The 23,005-nt window shown below is 47.7% G+C and overlaps 1 protein-coding gene across 1 annotated transcript in view; it reads left to right on the top strand.

Moving 5' to 3' along the window:
• The window catches only part of PARP12 (poly(ADP-ribose) polymerase family member 12), a 32,412-nt gene extending 10,875 nt beyond the window's left edge, over positions 1–21,537 (top strand). The window contains exons 5-12 of the mRNA XM_037514371.2: positions 4,370–4,493; positions 7,047–7,242; positions 8,834–8,975; positions 11,449–11,545; positions 15,899–15,974; positions 17,910–18,040; positions 18,794–18,945; positions 20,389–21,537. Coding sequence (XP_037370268.1) covers positions 4,370–4,493; positions 7,047–7,242; positions 8,834–8,975; positions 11,449–11,545; positions 15,899–15,974; positions 17,910–18,040; positions 18,794–18,945; positions 20,389–20,747 — 1,277 coding nt within the window. The 3' untranslated portion in view covers positions 20,748–21,537. The remainder of the gene's footprint in view (positions 1–4,369; positions 4,494–7,046; positions 7,243–8,833; positions 8,976–11,448; positions 11,546–15,898; positions 15,975–17,909; positions 18,041–18,793; positions 18,946–20,388) is intronic.
• Positions 21,538–23,005: the final 1,468 nt, after the last annotated feature.

The raw sequence follows: 23,005 nt of genomic DNA, 5'->3' as shown, positions 1-23,005 counted from the left end.
ACAGGGACATGTGATATGTATTATTCAACCTGCTTCTTTTACTTAACAGTGTGTCTTATGTGTTTTTACCATGTTAGTTTGTGTAAGTCTACCTTGTTTTTAAAAACAACTGTGTAGTGTTTGATGACAGTGTTGTTCCATTGAGCATTTGATACCCCTGTGTATTTTCATATAGGTTCCTGAAATAGAATGCTCACTCCTGGGATAAGCAGCATGTATACATACATACATACATACATACATACATACATGTATATCCATATATATATATTTTAAAATCAGCATTATTGACATAATTTACATGCAGTAAAATGCACCCATAGTAAATATTTTTCTCCATGTAACCATCACTGTAATATATATGTGGAACAGTTCCCTCACTCAGAAAATTTACTTATGCTCTTCATAGTTAGTCCTAGGGCCCCAACTTCCCAACCCCAGGCAGTGCCAAATCTACTTTTTGTTGCTATAGATATACATTTTCTAGAAATTCATATAAATGGAATCATAGCAGTATTTATTCTCCTGTATCTGTCTTCTCTCAATATGCTTTTGAGACTCTGTCATCCTGACATATCAATAGTTTGTTCATTTTTATTGTAGTATTCCATTGCATGAATCAACTGAAGTTGGTTTAACCATTCATCTGTTGATGAACATTTGACTTGTTTCTAGTGTTTGCCTTTCAAAAATGTAAACCATCTGTAAATACTGACGTGTACATTTTCACGTGGCTATATATTTCACATGTCTTAAGTAAAGGCCTAGAAGTGGAATTACAGGATCATAAGTGATAAATATGTGCTTACTTTTATAAGAAACTTCAAAACTATCTTCCAAAGTGGATATAATATTTTACCTTCCTACTTGCAATGTATGAGAATTCTGGCTACTCTGTGTCCTTGTCAAACAGTTATTATTGTCAGTCCCTTAAATTTTAGTCATATCTTGTGATGATTTTAATTTACATATCCCTGATTATTAATGATGTTTGACATCTGTTTTCATGTGCCCATTAGCCATTTGTATGTCTTCTGTAAAGTATTTGTTTAGACCTTTTCCCTACCTTATGTGACAACTTATTGAGATTCTGTATATAATTCACGTACCACTTTATCTCCTCATCTAATAGTTTCATACCAGAGTCACAGAATTCTGCCTCCATCACAATCAGTATTAGAATATTTTCGTTATCCCCAAAGAAATCCCATATTCATTAGCAATCCTTCGCCTTTCTCCCCTTCCTCTGACTCCTGGCTCTTTCTCCTTTTTGTAGATCTTCAGATTTACATCAGTCTTTATATATTTGCCTGGATAACACATTTAAATGGAATCACATAACATGTGATCATTTGTGATTATTTCACCCACTTTTATTGTCTTGTACAATTTCTCACTGGGTTGTGAGAATTTTGAGTTTTCTTCAAATAGCTCTTTCTGTTCAATATGTAGATCTTCCAGTTTGTCTTTCATAGCCAGTTTCTTTTTGTTATCTTTGGAAGAATAGAAGTTTTAATATTGGTGTCCATTTTAGTACATTTTTCTTTCATGGTTGGTGTGTTTTGTGTCCTAAAAATCTTTGCTTCTCCAAGTCCAAAAATATTTCTTCTGTGTGTTTTTCTAGAAATCTTACAGGTTTAGCTTTTATTTTAGGTGTAGCTGTTATGCTTGACCTGAATTATCTATTGTTTATCTAATGGTAATCCTCTAATGGTAATCTGTTTACCTAAATTATCATTTCCGTAGGTATTGATCTGTGTGAGATAGCTGCCTTGCCATGTTACTTTGTCATGTGTTGGGGGACTCTTAGTGTCTGCTGATGGTGCTGGAGGATGCCTGGGCATGTGGGTAGGTGCTGATTCTTGGCTTATAGGGAAACAGGAAGTACATCTTGCTTGGTGGGGTGCTAACCTGTATCCTACCACTGGGCCAGGGCTCTCCTAGCTCACTCTCTCTGGCCTTCCATCCATACTCATGCTCTATGGCACAGATAGCAAGGCTGCTGGCAGAAACATGGCTCTATTGCAGTGCCTGCTGCAGTGGGTGCCAGTTATTCCCACAGCCATTGACCCTTGTCTTTCTTGCGTGTTAATACTTTTGAATTTGTGGAATGCTCAGACCCTTCCCACTTGTGCAGTAGTGCTCTTCTGCATATTTTGCATGTTTCTGTCTTTCATCTCTCTGTTTGATTTTTGTCTACCTCATAATCAATAATTCTGCTTTTCTGAAAGTATTTTAACTGTTTTTCAGTGCTTTTGGATTTCTTCCTCTCTCTGGTCTGTCATTTCAAGGTATGTAGGGGAGATTGGGATTGGGTGCTAGGCCAAGTTGATGTGGTTTGTGTGATTCACCTTTAGAAAACCTAGACTCTGGAATGCCATGATGAGGTGTGGGAACTTTTTGGAAGGAAAGGAAGTTGAGGAAGGAGGACAGGAAGACCAGGGAAGATGTGGCAGAGAAGGGTCCTCATGTCTCCATCAGTGCGCTGGGCCTCAGCCTCACCCACAACATGGCTGTGTGACCCCCTCCTTCTCGAGGCACCTTCCAGCTTGTGAGCAGCCTGGGCCCTGTGCTTAGCTCAGGCCTGCTATTGGGACCCAGTGCTTAACTTTGGTCCCGTATCCTTCCAGCAGACCTGTCAGGCTGAGGGGCTGTGGGTGGTGTGCCTTCCCTGAGGATGCTTTCCCCAGGAGAGAGCCTTCTCAGTGCAGTCACTGAGCCCTCTTATCTTTGACTGGTTCCCTTTGTGCTCCTCAGGGAGATCTTACTAGGTCGTGACCTCTGGACCAACTCGACTTTATCTGTCTATGTTCCACCCTTTATTATTACTGGATTGTTTGGTTGAAAGTCCAAGAGGCCCCTTGGCCTGCTGTCCATGCTGTCCACACTCCAGCTCTGGACCAGCTGGGACACCCAGCTGTATCCAGCTGAAATCAAAAGGTTCTCAGTTGGGGGTCTCTCCTCCCCCTGGTGCTCTCTGCTGTCCTGTCTACTTGTCTCCAGGCCTGGTCTTGGGCAGGCTCAGGCTGCCTCCCCTTTCCAGGGTGCTCACCCCTTATGCAAGATTGCTGGACTAGAAGAGGCACTGAAATATTCCTTAAAGAATACATGATATTTTAGAAATTCAAATTTTTTTTCAAATTAGCCAAGATTCCTTGTCATTATTTTGAGAGATGAATTAGAAAGGTACAAAGGGTAGTCAAGACATCTCTATTTTTCTAGCATCTGGATCCTCACCAGAAGCTACCGTTACTATCTGTTCCTTGAGTGTCCTTCCATAAGGTTTTACACAACTGTGTGTTTAGTGTGTTTTGTTCTCACAGCTGCACTATGCACATCGATTTGTATGTTGCATTTTTTTTTACTTAAGTCAACATTTAGTTTTTTGGAATATAATATATTATGGTTCAAAATTCAAAAGATGCAAACACATGTTTTTCCTAATAATGCTGTGTTCAGCTACCCAGTTCCCCCTGCAAGGAACAATATGTGTATATGTGCATTGTTAGCCAAAGTATCTTTAATCTTTCATTTACGCGAACAGAGATGTACTGGCCCTTGATATGTGTGTGATCCTATCTGATATCTTAGAACTAGGCAAGGGGCTTCCCCTTGCTTTTTTCCCCCTTTCTTCTCAGTCCTCTGTACAGTATACAGTGTTGAAAGGTAGAGTGAGGGTATGGGCATATTCCACATGAGGGGCTGGCAGTGAACCAAGGTGAGGCAGACATGCGGGGAGGTAACTGACTGGGCCACAGACCTAGGCCCTTGTGTATATAGTGTTAGGGCAGAGCAGTATCTAGACAGACCTTTGGGAATATATTGGGGGTATGCTGAGGGAGGGGTGAATGTGTTGGCAGCCCCGGATCAGAATGATCTGATACCACACTGCCCAGCCACCTCATGGCAAATGTGTCGAGTCACCTCCGGTTAGACGTGCTGGGCAGGGTTTCTGATGGAGATGAACCTGGCTTGTCTCAGGTGTGACTCCTGGCTTGTCCGGGTGTGCTCTGAAGAGCAGTTGCTTTGTAGTCACACTGACCTCTGCAGGGATGGAGCCTTGACATTCTCATGATCAGCATCTTGACTATCATGAGATGAAATTCATATGTAATGTAACCTGTCCACACACAACGCTAAGTAACATCACTGTGATGTCCTGCAGCAAAGGAAGACATAAAAGAAAAATGTTTATGATGAAATACATAGTATTTCAGTATCCAAATGATCAGCTGAGACTGCACTAAAAGACTCACCTGCAGATTCCCAAAATGTTTCCGGCTTAGCAGGAGCACCCCACGAGTAAGAACCATGGGACATGCCATGCTGTGTATTGCCAATGTTTTACTTCTGCATGTTTTTACTTTAGATAAGTGCAATAAAGTTCATTTCCATCTGCCATATCGATGGCAGTTCTTGGATGGAGGCAAGTGGAAGGATTTGGACAAAATGGAGCTTATTGAAGAGGCATATAGCAGTCCCAGTAAAGACAGGTATGACATACGTCACTCATGTCTGCCTTATGCTTGGTCTTTTGTGTGTGATGTGGGAAGTGTAGACACAGCAGGGTTTACTTTTCATCACACACACACACACACACACACACACACACACACACACTCTCTCTCTCTCTCTCACTCTCCCCACCCCGCCCCCCACAGACTTGTCTAGAGGTGGACACTGGGCTGGAAATTGGAAGTTAATGGAAGTTGGCAGTTTCTGGTGCCTCTCCTTTCAGGGAGGAGTTGTGGGGAAAGGAGCGTACCATATAAGTTCTGAATTACTTCTGGCTGGGATTGATCATACTCGTTAAGTGCAGAAAAGCACAAAGCTGTAGTTTGTGAAATTTTAGCCTTTGGCCTATGAAGTCATGCAGCTGAACCTCTGTTTATTGTTCCTCCTTTACCTGTTGTATTTTCCTAAGTGTGTCCCAGGATTTTCATTCACTCAGTCAGCTCAGAATAGATGAGGAGCCCTGGTAGCCTCATGTTCAAATACTTACCTTGGATTGAATTTACTGAAATAAGTTGCCAAGAAGAGAATTTGAGCCTATTTTTGAATGGGTAAAACAAATTTGTGCTTAGAGTGCTTTCAGGTGCCAGCTGTTAATGGTGAAGCAAATGAAATGAAGTATTCCCCTTGGGAGATGAAATGGCTCCTGTACCACCCCTTCCATCTCTCTCCTTGCATACACTGAAGTGCACAGATATTAGTGTGTACTTCAATGAGTTTTGACAAACCTATGCATTGTTTAGCCAACACTCCAGTCCAAGCAGAGATCATTTCCATCACCCAGAAAGCCCCTTCATCGTTCTTCCAGGCAGTACCCACCCCATATGCCACCATTCTCTGTCACCATAGATCAGTCTTGTCTGGCTTTTTGTTGTTGTTGCTGGACACATTATCTTACTTCATTCAGATACCAGCCTGATGACACATGGTCCAGGAACACTCCATAACAAGCCAGATATCACCAGATATTAAAGGCTGGTCTTCCAGCATGGTAGCCAATGAGGCCACACTTGCTTGTGATCTTGCTGAAGTAGAACCACGACAACACCTCAGTGGGTGCTGAACCATTCAGCAGATTCCTTAACGGGGAACAGTTTTCAACCACCAGTTTGAGCACCTTTGGTTGTTTTTGTCAAGCTCTGAACAGCTGTAAGCATCTCAGCAGGGGTCAGAGGAACCAGCTCAACCTTGGCAGAGTGCCAGAATGTGGCCACCCAGTAAGGCACAGCCATTCTCACTGGCACTGGGGCTTCTTCCTGAGGTTACTGACAAGTATATCACCATGAGTGGCCAACTAGTGTTGCCTGTTCTTGAACCTCATCTAAATGGACTACACTCTGACATTCATACAACAGAATCATTGGTAGACACATTTCTCAGAACATATCCTCATTGTTAAGTGATGCATGACCATACTAGTTGAAATTTTTTTCTTTCTAGTACATGGAGCCTGTTAACAATATAAAGTGATGCTTTTCACTTCTCATAATGAGTTTTTGCAGCTCTTATTAAAAGTGGTGACAAACATATTTCCACGTGTCTATTGGCCTTCTAGATATCCTCTTTGGTGAATTGTATGTTTAGACCTGTTCATTTATTAATGTTTTTTAAATTAAGTTGAATACATCTTTGTATATTTTAAATTCAACCCCTGTGTGTGTAATATGTGAATATTTTCTCTGATTCAGTGTGATATCTTTTTAATCTACTTATATTTTCTTTCACCTTGTAAAAGCTTTTTAATTTGAGATAATCCCAATTGTTTATTTTTGCTTTTATTTCTCATACTGATGGGTCAAGTCTCCAAAAACATTTTTATCATTGTTACGAAGTATAACAATAGTATTTTCTTCTATGTGTATTATTGTTGTGGGTCTTATGTCTGTCTCTAGAGAGTGCGCCATCTTCATCCTTCTACATTGTGGGTAGCCAGTTGTCTCAGCACCATTTGTTAAAGGGACACACCTTTCTCCCAGGATTTGGTCATGGCTCCTGTTTGCAGGCCATGTGGCCAGAGTGCTTGACTTAGACCCCAGCTCTCCTGTCTATTAGCAGTTTGATTTCGGGCAGGTTTCCTGACATTCCTGGGCTTCTGTTTTCCCATCTGTGAAATGGAAATAACCTCATAGAGTTATGAAGCCTTAATCCTGTAGCATGTAAAAAGCATTTCATCTCGGTCTGACGCACACAGTAAATACTCAGTGTATGTTAAGTTGTCATTTTAGGCTTGTAAGTTTTTCCCTTTCTTGCCAGGTAAGCAATATATTTTTTAAAAGAATATTTTAATGAGCATTGTCTATAGCATGAAAGGAATGTCATAGCGAGTTCATATTACCCTGATTTGATTTTTTTGCCCAGCAAAACTGACCTGAGAAAGTCAGAAAGTCTCCCTCCACGAGAACTGTTTTGTGGTATGCTGTCGCGCTCCCCTTCTCACCCGCCAGCCCGTCCTCGGGGAGACTGGCGGTGGGGACGGAGGGGCCTGTGCACCTTGGCGGTGGCGCTTCCCGTCTGTCTCTCTCATTCTGTTGCAGGATCCTTTGCGCTGAGTCTGCCAGTAGCTTTCACTTTGACTGCCTGAACTTTAACATCATGATGTTTGGCACCGCCCAGGCTCGCCGCCTCTCCACGGCCTCCTCGGTCACCAAGCCCCCACACTTCATCCTCACCACTGAGTGGGTTTGGTACTGGACTGATGAGTTTGGTTCTTGGCAGGAATATGGAAAACAGGTAAATGGAATGGGAAGGGAGTGAGGGTTTTCTCCTTCAGGCCCATGCCAGAGGAGCTATTCCAGACCCGAGCTTTAGGGTTGTTTCAGGGCGAACTTGGTAGAACCAGAGATCCCAGGTCCCCATGTGACCTGCTTGCTTTGGGGGATTATAGCAGAACTAAATTTGCTGGAGTTGACTTGTATGAGCTTCCCTTGTTGAGTGGTCAGATGACTGGGGCTTGTGAGCTGGAATGACTGCAGGTTGTAGTGAGATCACGTTTCTTTGTTGGTTTTACTAAACGGGTAGGAAGGTGCATCTCTGTTGAGCAGGTGACTCTGGAGAGAGGACCTGTGTGTGCAGGTGCATTTGTGTGGCTGTGGGATGAAATTTCAGGCTTCTCAAAGCTGGTTTTTTGCCTTATCAGTGGCAGCAAGTTTATAGATGGTGGGCATGAATAAGAATACTGATTTTAGGTATTGACTGGACATCTGAATGAATCACTGATGCTGTCAGTTATTTAAGGATGATCATGTATGGAGCAGATTTATAGGGAGACGCCCCCAATCACCTGTAGAGATAGATACAAGTATAGGAAAGTCACCATGTCTGTAGGGACTCTCTCTCCAAAATGAAAATTGGGGTCTGTGGTCTAATAGACACCTGCGTTATTCTGGGTTGTGGGACCTCTATTAAAGCATTGTTTTCTCACTCTCAGCTGCATTTGGAATGGCTTCTTTCTGGGAGCAGCGTAATGTGAGCCGCGCAAGGGCAGGGAACTTTGTCTCCCTAGGAATGCCTAGGAGGATGCCTCTCGGGGCTTAGGACACAGATACTGGCTGGTTGGAGGACAGAGTCGTGGCTGCCCCCTGCCCCATGGGTCAGCTGGACACTGCCACTCTCATCGGGGGGCCTCCCTGACTCGAACCCTTGTTTCTTGCCTCTGTTTTTTCTAGCACCAGCCTTTTCTCATCAGCTGCTCTATCTGATCTCTTTTCATCATTGCCCCTGTCTGCCTGCCTGTCTTCCCAGGCTTCCTTGCAAGTGAATTTGTTGAGGAAAGTTCTCTAGCATCACTCTGGGGTGGTTGGGAATGGGAGGGGAGAAGCTGTGGCTGACATTAAAGAGAGAGAGGGCATGACAGCTGGCCACACTTCCTGAACCAAGCCCACCTGGTGATGCTGTGCAGGGATTCAGGCGGGCGAGAAACCCTAAGCAGATATGCCATCTCTTGTGTTCGTTTCCTGATTCATCTCCTCTCTGGGGGACAAACTTTTTGGGAGCTGGTGGGATATCATGGGACCCTGGGGGCATCCTTCCCTGGCTGGCTTCCCAAACTGCGTTATCACAACTTTGGGGCCTTTCTTCTGGGACTTTCTTCTCCAGACAGCCTGCACTTAGGTTCTGTGTTTGACCATGCCCCCACACCTTCTTACAGGATAGTCAGTGTGCACAACCTCTCGTGGAACAGGAGACTCCCTGGAAACACCTCCATGTGGGTGGTGTTGGTACCACCTAGGGCATGTCTGCGAGGTGGGGTCAGTCGTGTTTAGCGCCTTTTTTCATTGTTGTAGGTTCTGCTGTCACGTAGTATATAACTTTTCTCTGGCAGGGCATGGAGCACCCTGTGACCACCGTCAGCAGCAGTGATGTGGAGAAGGCCTACCTGGCATATTGTGCACCGGGATCTGCCTCTGAAGCGGCTATCCTGAAGTTCCAGGCTGGGAAGCACAAATACGAGTTAGACTTCAGAGGTACTGCTTCCCCAGCAGAGCCTGCCACATTAACTGGGGGGATTAAAACATGAGCAGGGTGTAGTCCCTTCCTGAAGTACTGCTTGCCAGGAGGGTAGTGGTCCTGTGAACAGAAGACACCACCCCAAGGGTAGAAATGCCTGAGATGGGGGTGACAGAGGCGGGGTAAGCACCCTAAGCAAAGCATGCAGGCCAGCAGCGCCAGCCCCGCTGCAGAGGTAGTCGCCCTGGAGGTCGTGGATGCTTCCTTATCTCAGAATTGGTCCTTGACAAGGGGCTCAGCCGTGCTTGGCCTCCCACTCCCAGCGTGTTATTTCATCTTTCTGTGGGCACTTTCGGCTGGGTGCATTGCCAGGTTAGCATGTGGCAGGTAGGGCCACACGTAACTCAGTTGCCTGGATGCAGACCTTTGCCTGTGACAGGTACACAGGCTGACACACTGGGCATGTTTTTCCAGTGTTCAAGTTGTGGGAATTTTTTTAAGTTCTTATTTTTATGTGGCTTCTCTTCAGCCTTTCCTGCATGGATATATCAGTCCAGCCCTGTTCAGTTCAGTTTAGTCTTTAAATTCATATTTCAAGCTCTCAGTCCTTCTGAGGGATAAACATGTTGTAAGGGAACTAAGTGGGCCTTCCTTTAAACACAACATCCTGTGTGCTCTACTTTCTTCTGGACCTTTGTTCCATGTGGAGGGCAGCAAAGGGTCTTTTTTGTCCAAAAACTGCTGTGACTGCTTGCTGTGAGCCACTTGGTTTTGCTCAGGGTTTGGTAGCCCTTGCGGGTTAGCATGAGGTCGGCTCGCTGCCACCCTTTGTGCCCTCCTCAGGATCCTAAGCTCTTCTGCTTCAGAGCAGAGTTTCAGGCGCCCGCTGCAGAGCACCAGCTGCCTGAGTCAGTGTCACCAGATCCATCGCACTCTGGTTCATAATGGTTTGAAATATTCCTTTTAAATATTTGGGAACTATCGAAATAAATAAGCCAAGAATGTCAGCAGTGCCCCGTGCTGCCCCCATCTCCCGGGACGGAACAGTAAACCAAGCATAGGAAAGATATACACATGCTGCTTGCTGGCAACTGCAGGGAAAATCCAAGTGTGTTAGGTGACCACCAGAGCTCAACCTGGGCACAGGTCTTTTATTTTATTTTTTTTTTTTTAATGTGAGGGGTTAGATACCAGCAGCCACAGAAGTTTCAGGTGAGTTACCCGGTAGTGAGGTGCTGAGGGCTTATGATGGAAGCATTTCTCAGACCCAAACCTGCCACTCATTTATCGACTAAGCCAATTTGAGGAATGCACATATACAACAGGTCATATGACTTGTTCTGTAGGGCCGGGGATGACTCAGCTCTGTCCTTGGAGAGAATCTTGTCTCAACACAGTTATTCAAAACAAATATGCAGATTCCAGAGGCAGAATTCTGACATGAGCTGCATCCAAAGGACAAAATCCCTAAGGGCAGAGCTTATTTAGGGATTTAGCCTAGCCTGTGCCCTCTTTTAGGGTGGGGGAGAAAGGCCTCAATTTACCTTGGGGCCCACGTACCTTTGCCAGTCTGTATATCATGAATAACTAATTTCATGAAGACCTGTTTGAGATGTTAGGCAATAGGCCAGTAAAAACCCTAGGAGTTTGCTAATTGGCAGCATATCTGTGGCAGGTTGAGTGTGGATGACAAAAGGGGTTGTGGCAGCCATGTCTAGGTTTTGGGCTCCCCAATAGGACATGGGGAATCCCAGGAGTGCCCTTTCTTGCTGAATAACCTGCGCTACATAGAAGACACACACTTAGGCTCAAGTTGAGGTAAGGAATAAAACTTTACAGATTGTAATAGTAAAATGCTTTCTAAATTAAAAAAAAAAAAAAAAGATTTTATGCTTAAGTGTAGCAAGTGAGACTTGACAGGGTTTTCCTGGGGATGTGTAATCTATTTTGTATTTAAACTTTTCCCCAAGGAGCAGTGTCCACCACACTGAGAAGGAATCTGAGGATCTTGAGGTGGGAGTGTGGCAAGGAAGGTACAGGTTTAAAGAGATGGAGACATCTATTGAGTCAGCTTAGTCAAACTGAGGGAAAAATGTCGTGAATGAAATTAGATTGATTCCAACTCCCACTGACTTAAGATGTGGTAATTCGGTCTCAGACTGAGCTGAAGCTTTTTTATATCCAATCTGGGAAAAATTGCTAAGCAAAATAATAGTTTAAGCAAGATTGGAAGGAACAATTTAAAAGCACTCATGTATAATTGATATGTCAATTACTAATCATTCATCTATTCATTAAACTCAGTCTCCTAAGGATGCCTATTTTCTTTATGAATATTTGAAATGTCTAAAAACTGCCTTATTTTAAACAGATTGATTCTGGCTTTCCACATTGAGATTAGCTTTCCACCCCTTTTAATTTGTGTTTGTAAAACATCACTGTCCTGTGTGTGTATGTATGTATATGTAATATGGGTTTTTTTTTCTCCAGCCTTTGTTCAGAAAAACCTGGTCTATGGCACCATCAGAAAGGTTTGCAGGAGACCCAAATTTGTGTCTCCCCAGGATGTGAAGGTGAAGCAGACCTGGTAGGTGTTCTCTTTGGGGCACTTAGTACTTTATGTGTGTCCATTGGGGTGTGCATTCTGCACATAGGAAAACTTGCTATGTCAAAAAGTGGGCAGAAGCGCTAAAAAGACACTTCTCCAAAGAGGAAATGCAGATGGCCAACAGGCACATGAAAAAATGCTCAGCATCACTTATAGTCAGGGAAATGCAAATCACAACCACAAGTGCAAATCATAACCACCTCACACCAGTGAGAATGGCCCACATTAAAAAAAACTAACAACAAATGCTGGCGATGATGTGAAGAAAAAGGAACCCTTTTACATTGCTGGTAGGAATGCAAACTGGTCCGACCACTATGGAAAGTTGTGTGGAGGACCCTCAAATTAAAAATGGAGCTAACATATGACCCAGCAGTTCCACTCCTAGAAATCTACCCAAAGGACACAAAACATTAATTCAAAAGGAAACCTGCACTGCTATGTTTATTGCAGCACTATTTACAATAGCTAAGATATGGAAGCAATGCCCCAAAACAGATGACTGGATCAAGAGGATGTGGTATATATATACAATGAAATATTACTCAGCAATCAAAAAAGGTAAACTCATGCCATTTGCAGCAACATGGATGGAGCTGGAAGGGATTATGCTCAGTGAAGTAAGATGGAAGGCAAAAAAAACTATCGGATGGTATTTCTTATAGGAGGAATATAAGGAAACCAACATAGGGTAAAAAAAAAAAGACAAAACTTGCAGGCAACTGATGCTTAAAGCAGGGGAGGGGGAGGAAAAAGAATCAAAACGGGAGGGAAGAGCACAAGGGACCATGGTGATGGTTATAGGTGATGTGGTGATGGATATTGATAGAGATTATACCTGAGGGGAGAAATCAAATACTGTAAAAATATGAACAATGATGTACAAAGAAACTGAAAAATTGATGAACGCAGGGGGGGCGGGGGCCGGGGAGAAAACCTGCTGTGGACTGGTGGGAGCCCCAAATGGGACTTGCGCCTCAGCACGTCCCTGCATCTCCTGCCCTCGTCTGCGTGTGTGTACTTCCCCTCACGCAGGACCAAAGAGCTGTGGTGCTTGTCTGTGTTTCCTGGAAGAGCTGAGAGCTCACAAAGCTGAGAGTGTACACTCAGCACACTGCAGGCAGATAAGTATTAGCATGGATGAAGAAACAACAAAATACAGTGTAAATTTATAAAAAGATGAATGCTAGGTATGTTATTCTAATGATGCACGTGCAATTAATAGAGCATGAAGGGAACAAACCAGACACAAGGAAAAAGACCCAAGACACTGGGGAAAAAAGGCACATAATTGGGCATTCTAATTTTCAGTGTGTCAGTGGTGTTCCTGAGTCATGAGGATATTCTCATATAGATTTCTCCAAAAGCCAAAGTTCTTCCTGACTCTAGACTTATTCAGAGCATAGCGAGGAAGTCGTAACAGTCCAGTGCCTGATGTTTTCTCTCCATCTCCAAATGATTGTATCTACTGTGTCATAAGTTGGGGCCGAGATTTTTGAACAACTCTTTGAAATTTTCTGTTGTTTGTTTTGGTTTTTTTAAAGTCAGATTTTTTATTGTTTTTTTTAATCAAAGCATTTAAGTTCTTCTTTGTCCTCTAGTCGCTGGCACCTGACTGCTCTGCAGTCCCCCGGCGCCTGTGGTTCACATTGCCCAAGCACTCAGGCCTTGTAGGCCTCATGGGTGGGAGAGTGTGCTGTCATTTCAGTTTGCTTTCTGATATGGGTGAGATTTAATATTTTTTCCTAACATGTATCTGCCGTTTATGTTTCTTTTTCTATGGATTATTTGTCTTTTGCCCATTTTTCTATTAACTTTTTATTATTTTTCTTAAAATATTAGAAAGGGTGTCTGACCTGGGTTTGTTGTATTTGTTCTTGGTCAGTTAAGTCACTTTGCCTGTATTCATGCAGTGCTGCGGCAGACAGCAGGAGCTGTGACTGGATTCAGTCAGCTGTCTTGGTCTCGCCTGTGTATTGCTGAGGAGTTAGAATTTTCTCCACTGTGCCGGCTCCTACTTGTTGTGGATGTCCTTTTCCTGCTCATAGCCCACCTAGGGGAAGCTTGAAAAAAAATCTGTCTCCTTTTTCAGATGCGATCTTTTTTGTTGTCACTCTTAAGTCTTCAGGGTGTCATGTTATTTCATGACAGAAATAAAGGTGAGTATTTGGTGAATTCCAGGGACGATGCGAGGGATTATTGAGCTCTGTCGCCTCTGACCCCCGCTCTGTGGTTCCTCCCTCTGTGGCGGCAGCCATGGGCATCCTAACTCCAGCCAGCAAGTCTGCTTGGGTCCCTAGCGGGAACGCCCATGGTGGGCGACTCGGGAACAACTCTCCTTGTACCGTTAGAGGGGTCACAGAATAGGAGCTGCTGCTTCTTACAAGACAGGACTTCAAAATGGCGCGTGTGCACCAGGTATCTGTGCTAGTTCTTTACCATCCTCCCATCCTCTGTGACAATACTTCATTCATGTGATTGGGTCTTCTTTTTTTTTAATGTTCCAGATATTTTTGGTCATTTCATTCCACTACTCCCTCCCCCACACCCACTAGTTCGGCAGTTACACACTGTGTTGTAGGAGGCGTGCTGGAGGTCACGGCATGCGCGCTGCGCTTAGCTATGTCACCTCATTGCATGTGAAGTGCAGTGTTAGCTTCCTCTCAGCTTCTCAAATTTCATTACTGTTATTTTCAAACAAAAATGAACGTGTCATTCAGTTTACTTACATTTTTTTCTACTTTATCTTTTCAAATTTCCTTAGATGAATGATCTGTTGGGACTGTCTTGGTTAGCCTGCCTATGGCTTTATTTTGCCCTCCATCTTGAAAGACATCTTCACTGGCTGTGGAATTTCGGGTTGTAGTTCTCGTCTGTGAGAGCACTGAAGACTTGCCTCTGCTGTCTCCTGCTGTGGAAACTCGCTGTCTGTCTGACTGATGCGGCTTTGCCAAAATCCCACTTTGTCCTTTGTTGTCCTTTGGCCGCCTCTAAGATTTCCCATTTGTCTTGGTGTTATGCAGTCGCCCCGGGGCGTGTGGGGTGTGTGTGTTCATCCTGTCAGAGTCTCTTCGGGCTGCTTAACTCTGTGGGCTGGTCCGTCTCATTCATTCTCTTTGAAAATTGCTTCCACCTGTTCTCTCTCTGGGGTTCCGTGACCCTCTCACCAGATTCATCACTTCTCACTCTTCACCACGTCCTAGCTCCTCCCTCCTCCCCTTTCCATTTCCTTATTGCTCTGTGCCTCACTCTAGGTAACTCCACTCCCCATGTCCTCAGCTCACCAGCCCTCTCGCCTGGCGGACTGACCTGCCAGCACACCTGTCCAGTCACCAGCCAGGATTGTGTCTTTCAGTTTCAGAAGCTCAAGCTGGTTCTTTTTCAAATCCTTTAGATCTTTTGATAAAGAAGTTTTCTCTTTCTTGCAAAGTTTGTATTTTATTTCTTTAAACATGAGAAGAATAATTTGTTTAATAATCTGATAATTTCACTATCTTAAGTCTTGGTGGGGCTGTTTCTTGCTTAGTTGGGACTTTGCTTAGTTAATTTTAAACTGTGCCATTTTCTTTGGAATGTTATTTCTGGTAGTTTCTGGAGGCTTACAATGAAGGTACAGCAGGTCTTGACAGCAAAAACAAGGTAGAGCTATTGTAGAAAGAACAGAGCATTCTGAAAAGGAGCAGGAATGATCGGGAGTTCTATTTTCACAGCCCTTATTGCTTAGGCCTTTGGGCCATTTCTCTCTTCAAACTCAGCTTATATTTATTTAATTTTAGAAAGATCACACATACAATGCTATGTTACGTGACACCCTGTAATTACCCATGTTAATATTTCTGCAGTAAAAAATATGCAGTCACTTTAAAAGGGACCTTTTAGAGACCATAGATTGACTCTTAGCAGAACAAATCAAGTCTCTACCAGCAAATGAGTTTGGACATCAATTTTATGTTTTTAAAAAAATGTTATTGTATGCCAGTTATACCTCACTGAAGTTGTTGTGGGGGAGTAGTTTCAGAGCTCTGAATTTCACTCTTCTGGGGAAGGGTCTGAGTGAGTTGCTTTCATCTCGTGCTCTCTCCTTTCCCTGCAAGTTGGGATGCCAGGGAGAAATGAACCCTCAGGCCTAATTGTTCAGTTTTGATCACATAGGCAAAGCTGGAGGCGCCCTCATGCAGTGGATATTGTGGTTTCGTGCTTCTTCGCCTTCCCTGTGCTTTTATGGGATGCAATGCAGAGACTCAGATGGGGTGTCTGCGAGGGGTGGCTACCTGTCATAGACTTGCTTATCTCAGAACAGAGTGTCTCAGTGTTTTTGTTTACATTTGGTAGTGACGTCAAGTTGCAAGGCCCAAAGAACATCCCAGATCATTGGGACCTGTCGGCCCTGCCGGACCCAGGCTTTAAGGTATGGGACTCTGGTGACTTCAGGCTGGCATAGAGGGTGTTTTTACACGTAGGTGAGGTGAGCAGCTAAAGAAGCTACCAGTCCAGGGCTTATGGGGGAGGAGGACAGAGTTGTCTGTGGGTTTTTTTTTTTTTTTTTAATACTTATTTTTACAAGCACTGGGTACAGTCAGAAGCGCGGGAGGGTGAGAGAATTCACCAGAGCCAGAGCAGGGAACAGAACAGGCAGACTGACAAAATATACTGCTGAGGGGAGCAGCGGGCGTGGCAGAGGTGGTCTGTCGTGCCATGTGGGACCCTCGCCGGCAGCTGGGGATGGAACCGGCACTGCAGAAGCTGCGGGCAGCTTCGCAGCCCAGCGCTCAACCGCTGCGCCACCAGGGGAGGCCCTGTTTTGTTTTTTTTAAGGTCTTGGAGATCTTAATTCTGAATGACCATCTGGGAGATGATGGTGGTCCTGAGGGGAGGATGTGTTGTGGGAGAAGGACTGTGAACTGGATATATCCTGTAAGAGCAGGAATAAGGAGCTTAAGAATTACTTAGCCCATAAACACTAACAAAGCAAGAAATGGAAAATAGGCAATATGAGTATGATGAAGGACATTGAGGGGGGAGGGGATGAAAATTGCTGTTGGAAAGTGCTAGCTACTAGAAGACAAGAAAAGGAACGTTAGTTCAAAGCTCATGTAGCGCCTGCTGGCTCTTGGAAGCCAGGCTGAGTGTGGTCAAGTCCTCAGGACAGTGTGGCCCCGCGCACGTGGCCACTTGACTCGCTTTTCTTGTTGGCCTGTCGCCAGACATTGTACAAAAACTGGTTTCTGGGACATGACAGTCCCTGTCCTGGGAGGCCGCATCTTGAACTGAATGAAGCACATAGACAGCAACAGCACAGGCAGGACGGGAAGACAGGCAAGTCCTGAGAGGTGTCCACAGGCGCCAAGCTGAAGCTGCTGCGCCCAGGGCACTGGGGAAGCATCACTGGTCCACACCTGCTGGTGCTCTGACAGGCAGAGGTGGGAGGAGCTGCACGGGGAAGGAGCACAGCTCAGGACGCAGGATGGAGGACGTGGGCCTTGACAGGTATGGGGCTCTGGCCAGTCCCTGGGCTGGGAGGGCAGGGTTGGTTCTGCACTTGAGGGAGAGGAGTGTGGCCACGTCCCCTGAGCGGGGGACAGGGAAAGCAGAGTCAGAATTTGAGTTGCAGGAAACCTAAGAACGTTTCTCTGGGGAGAGAGGGGGTGGTTATAGCACTGACTTGGGGTAGGGGAAGGGTATGACATAGAGGAACTTCCCAGGGATCCCCAAAGTGGCTGTACTATGCTCAGCCTGGTGGAGGCAGAAGCACGGAATGGGTTGGGGTGCAGGCTGCTCCTGCAGGAACAGGTGGATTGTCACCTAGTGTGTGGTAAAGATTGGCTGCTTTGGTCAGGGCTCCCCCAACCCTGTCAAAAGACGCTAAGGGGAAGGCAGGCCCAGCTGGGGGGAACAAACAGCTAGGCTCCTGGGTTGCTCTGTGCCCATCTGCCAGCCTGGCCTCTGCCCCAGGCTGTGATATGGGTGCTCATGTAGAATAGCCTCCATGAAATGAACACCCCCACCCCCGAGGAGATTGGCCCTCCTCCACCCAGTGCATGTGCTCCGCTTTATTGACATCAGCTGTGGGGTCTTGCGGACTGTGTGGTCTGAGCCGTGTGGGTACAGAGAAGGGTAGGGACGTCCAGGGTGTGCTGGCATCAGATGACATGTCCGTCCTTCAGCAAGTCTCACAGGGAATCCAAGGGAAGTGCGTAAAATTGCTCCAAGGGGTAACCCTTGGTGTATGGTGACTACTGTCGGGGCTTCCTGGCAGTTTTAACATTTTCTGAGCAACCTTTGGAAGTTGCTGATCTGGAGCCTACACTTCAACAGTAACAGTGAAAATCTTCGCCCCTTGCAGAAGATTGCCCTCAGCTTGTCCTCGGAGGAGTACCAGAAGGTGTGGAGCCTCTTCAACCACACCCTGCCCAGCTACTCTGTGCAGAAGATCGAGCGTGTCCAGAACCTGGCCCTTTGGGAAGTCTTCCAGTGGTGTGTGGGGGCTTGCTCTCAGGGGGTTGGTGACTCACGTCCGTGGGAGGCTAGTAGCTTAGTGACTGTGCCCCGGGCCTGGGGGCCATCCTGGGTAGTGGGCACACTATCAGGAATTGGGTCCTGCCTTCCTACAGCTCATCTTGGCAGCTGAGTGCACTGAGGCCTCCCGGTAACAGAGCCCGCACCCACCCTCGCCTCCTGTCTCCCTGAAGATGACGGGACTGGCTGCCCTGGGAGCATAGGCCCCTGTCATGCAGCCAGGGTGCCAGGGCCTTGTTTTTATGCTTAAGGACTGGCATGTACTTAGATACCCAGGCACATGTGTGGGGAGCAGACACTCATGAGGTCACCCTGGTGGGCCTAGGCTCCTGCTGACCTGTCCCCACAGGGGGTGGAGCAGTACCATCTGTTCTCTGCGCCCAGCGATGATGTCAGGATCACTTGGCCCAGGAGAGGGAGGATGACCCCCCCCCCCCAGCCCCCAATCCGTGTCTGAGACCTGGCCGAGGTGGTGGGCAGGCTGCTGGCTCCTGGGACAGGTCTGCTGTGGGAGTTCAGGGAGCCAAGGGGGGCCTTGCGCTGTGGAGGAGTAGGGAGCCTCTTGCCACCTCCCCACCCCAGTTGGTGGCAGGAGTCTCCTGACTCAACATTTTTGGTCACGTGTCTCTTCTTGGCCTGGGTGACCTGTGTAGTGTGGTCCCCCCACCCCCCCGCCTCCCACCCACTTTCCTCTCTCTCTTGTGGTTTTAGGCAAAGAGGGCAGATGCAGAAGAGAAACGGAGGGAAGACGGTGGATGAGAGGCAGCTGTTCCACGGCACCAGTGCCAGCTTTGTCGATGCCATCTGCCAGCAGAACTTCGACTGGCGAGTCTGTGGGCTCCACGGCACATCCTACGGCAAGGGTAAGGGGATGGCGGGACCATTTGAGAGCAGGCAGCTGTGAGGTGAGGGGTTGAGCCAGCTCAGGCTCAGGAGTAATCTCCAGGCCTCTGTGGGGACACCCATGGTTGGCCCCCAACTCTCAACTCCTGAATGTGCAACTGGCTGTCCCACCCAAAATTTGAGCAGGGGTGGCCCTGCTATGACTGGGGCTTTGCTTCCCTGAAGAGTTGGGCCTGTGTCCCTGCTGAGTGACAGCCCCAGAAGATGGTGAGTGTCAGGGAAGCGGGTGCCTCCGCCTGCGAGTCAAATCCCGAGACTGACCGTACGCTGTTTTCTTAGAAGGCGGTGCACCTTGGACACACTTGTGTGGCTGTCATCCAGCTACCACGTGGGTTATCTGAGTGTCTTCCTGTCTCCTGGTTATTATTTTTTAAAGGTTTATTTTTATTTATTTATACAAGCACTGGGTACAGTCAGAAGCACGGGAGGGTGAGAGAATTCACCAGAGCCAGAGCAGGGAGCAGAGCAGGCAAAAGGACCAAAGCACACCGCTGAGGGGAGCAGCGGGCGGCAGGAGAGGTCTGTGCGCCATGTGGGACCCTCCTCCGGTGGCCGGGGAGCAGCTGGAAATCAAACCGGCGCTGCAGAGGCTGCGAGCTTCTTCGCAACCCAGCGCTCAACCACTGCGCCACCGGGGAGGCCCCTCTCCTGGTTATTTTTAAACCTTATTTGGAAATAATTTCAAAGGCACAGGAAAGTGGCAAGAGTGTGGAAAAATTCTCATGCATAGATCTCACCTGGACATTCTTAGCACTGCGCCTCATTGGCCTGAGCACCCCTTTTGTTTTCCCTGAACCATTGCAGGCAGGTGGCACCTGTCGTACCATCCCCCCATCACACTCCCTCAGAATAGGGTCTCGTCTTCTGTAAGTGCAACCTGGCTACCAGACCAGAAAATTTGCTAACGAAGCACGCTGTAGTCAGCTGTCTCTCTTCCCACCCCATCCCTTGTCCATCAGCTTGAACCCCATGGGGAATTGTGGGGTCAAGATGGACAGGGGCCAGCGGTGCGTGATGGCAGCTTTAGCTCAGGGCCTGTTTGACAGGGTTGATGCTGCCAGGCTTTGGGCTGCCGTGTCTTGGTTACTGTCCACCAGCCCTTAGTTGGGCACTAAGCCCCCTCTTACAGGTGAGGAAGCTGAGGCCCAGAGGTTTAATGAGTGAGATGCTCAGAGACCCTCAGCATTGGGGTAACAAATACCAAACATGGAAGTGTTATGTCCTGGAGTTTGGGGCCCTCTTTGCCCTCCGGGAGGGAGAAGCTGGAGCAAGGAGGAGGACAGAGGTGGTGACGGAGGCGTGGAGGCCATCGGCCTGACCTGGTTGACTGGACGCTGGTGTGTCCTCTGCCCGCATCAGGCTGTCCTTCTGGGGCCCCCGCTGAACCGCGTGTGTCCTTGCAGGAAGCTACTTTGCCCGGGACGCCGCGTATTCCCACCACTACTGTAAGTCCGACACAAAGTGCTACACCATGTTCCTGGCTCGGGTGCTGGTGGGCGAGTTCACCCGAGGCAGCCCCACCTTCCTGCGCCCCCCCGCCAAGGAGGGCCAGGGGGACCTCTTCTACGACAGCTGCGTGAACAGTACGTCCGACCCCTCCATCTTCGTGATCTTCGAGAAACACCAAGTGTACCCTGAGTATGTCATCCAGTACACGACCTCGACCGGCTGCTTGGGAGCCGGGGCCACAGTCCCACCGCCCGGCTCCTCCAACCTGCTCTCCTTGGCCTCCCTGGCCTCCTTCTTCGGCGGCCGGCAGTGAGCTCGCGGTGGGGGCGTTTCGGGCCTTTCTGGCGTGTCTTCCTTGCAGTAGCTGTTCAGGAAAGCGCTGTTTTGCTTTTAACAAAAAACTTTTAATGAACTGTTTAATGTTGACTTCCCAATGAAGTTATAGTCTTTATCTCGCTGACCATAGTGTCCACTTTTAAGTCATTTTGGGCTCGCTGGTGATGTGACTGGTGGTGATTGTAGAGGAGCCCGTTACTGCCTTTTACTAGGATGTTCGGGTTTTATTTTGTACTCTGTTGACTTTGTGGCTGATGAGCACTAGGCACAGAGTTTCTAGATTTTATCGATTGATTTTAATTTTTAAGAGTTTCTGTCTCTTTAGTGATTTACTTTTTGGGGGTGTCAGTGGGCTCTATTTTTGTCCAAATGATGAAGTAGCCATTGGTGAGGAAAACTTCTCTGTGGGGCCCAGGGGAGCATGGGCCCTTGTGTAGCTGTGCTGCCTCTCCTGGGCTTCTAGACTTGGAATTGGCCCTTAGATCACGTGGCCAGACAAATGGCTATGGGAGGTGATCAGCGAGTCCCTGCAGGCTTCCTTGGTCCTGGGCTGAGTCCGTGTCATCTAGAGGAAGCCCGTTCAACTGGCAGGTGACAGGGACCAGTGGCTCCCCAAGATTCTGGGGCTTGACCCATGAATAACTGTCCCTGCACCTCCTCAGCACACAGGACACCCTCTAAAAGTGGTTTTATGTCCCCATGAGATGTGGCCACCTGTGCTGCAAATGTCACAACAGAGTATGGAAATAAAAGAGTATTTATCTAAAGGGGAGGTGCTGCTCGTTATTCAGCGTCTGTGCAGTGAGCACCTGCCGGGTGCCGGCTCTTTTGGGGTGTAACAGGGCACTTGGCCTTGCGGGTTGTGTGTGGATGTGTCACCAGGCCAGCAAGCCCGAAAGTTCAAGGTCCTTGCTTGCTGGGGCCTCTTCCCAGCCCGAGGAGGAGCGCCAGGCATATGGCCACATGATGATACGGTTTGATAAGCTGTGTAGAAGTTACACACTTGGGGTTTTTTTCCTTTCCTGCTAAACCACAGACCCCACAAGCCCCAGATTCACTGTAAAGCAAACTGTTGTAGATACGGTGGTTTCCCTGGGTGTGTCTTCTGCACACAGCAGTTTATGGTCGACTTGGCTGGTAGGGCAGCTGCACATCCCAAGGTCTCTGCCCCTCAGGTGATAGCATCTGCCACCTCCCCTTTTGGACCTCAGTGGCTCCCTGCCTGTGCCCCATCTTCCTAATCTTTCACACTGTGTCCACTTCAGCTGCTTTGTCCTCAGACCTGGAGCAGGAGTAGGGGTGGTCGGGGACCTGACATAGGTCAGCCCGAGATGTGTGAGGCCCGATGTGTGAGGCCACTGGAAGAATGGAGAAGCGACATGGATCCCGCCTTCCACACCAGCAGGGCCAGCCACGAGTGCGTGGCGTGAAGCTTCCCCCGTCCTGAGCCTGAGATTTCATGCACTGCTTTCCATGAAGTCCCCGGGCCTGCTGCACTTCAGTGGGGGTAGGGGCTGGAGCCCGGCGAACCATTAAATCAGGTGCTTGCTGCTAAGACTCAAATGTAATGAGGGCCCCCATCTGGCTGGCCGTCGGTTGCACGTGCCGGTGCGGTGCGAGGAGGGTAAGCAGAACTGCTGAGCTTGAGGACTGCGGGGGTGGGGGGGGGGGGTGGGGGGGTGGGCCGGGACTTGCTGCCTTTCAGAAAACCAGCCAGGAGGAGCAACTGTTTGCGCCAGAAAGCGAGAGGGACCATGGGCCCAGAGGCGGGGAGGGGCAGGCATTGTGAGCAGAGGTCAGATGACCCTAAATCTCAGAATCTTGGTGCCAAGAGCTGGTGGGGTCTGAGCCTGTGTGTGTGAGAAGAGTGATGGGTGAGGGGGCTACCAAGAGGTGGCGAGGACCAAGTTGAAATGCAGCTGACAGGTTTTGGGGGGAACCGAGGGGCTGTTCCCTGCTATTTTCTGCCCTGTGTCAGCTGGCGTGAGCATGAGCAGTGGGACTGGAGCTAAGTTAGGGATCGTGGGTTGCAACGCCGAAAGGACCAGGAGTCCAGAGGGTCTTTCCCCTCAGGAAGCCTCACCTCTGTCTGGACACAGTGACCACCTGGACAGAGGTGGGGGAAACCCCACCGCTGATGGGCGGGGCTGGGGTGTGAGGAGCAGAGCTGTGCTCCCAGCAGGGAGCTGGCTGCTCACTGGGCCTCTCTGCAGAATGAGGTTCTGCCACGGCAAG

The sequence above is a fragment of the Talpa occidentalis genome, unplaced genomic scaffold (genome assembly GCF_014898055.3).
Source record: "Talpa occidentalis isolate TD23 unplaced genomic scaffold, MPIMG_talOcc4v2.1, whole genome shotgun sequence".
Classification (NCBI taxonomy): Eukaryota; Metazoa; Chordata; class Mammalia; order Eulipotyphla; family Talpidae; genus Talpa; species Talpa occidentalis.
The sequence above is the reverse complement of the archived record's forward strand: the minus strand, read 5'-3'. Positions and strand labels throughout refer to the sequence as shown.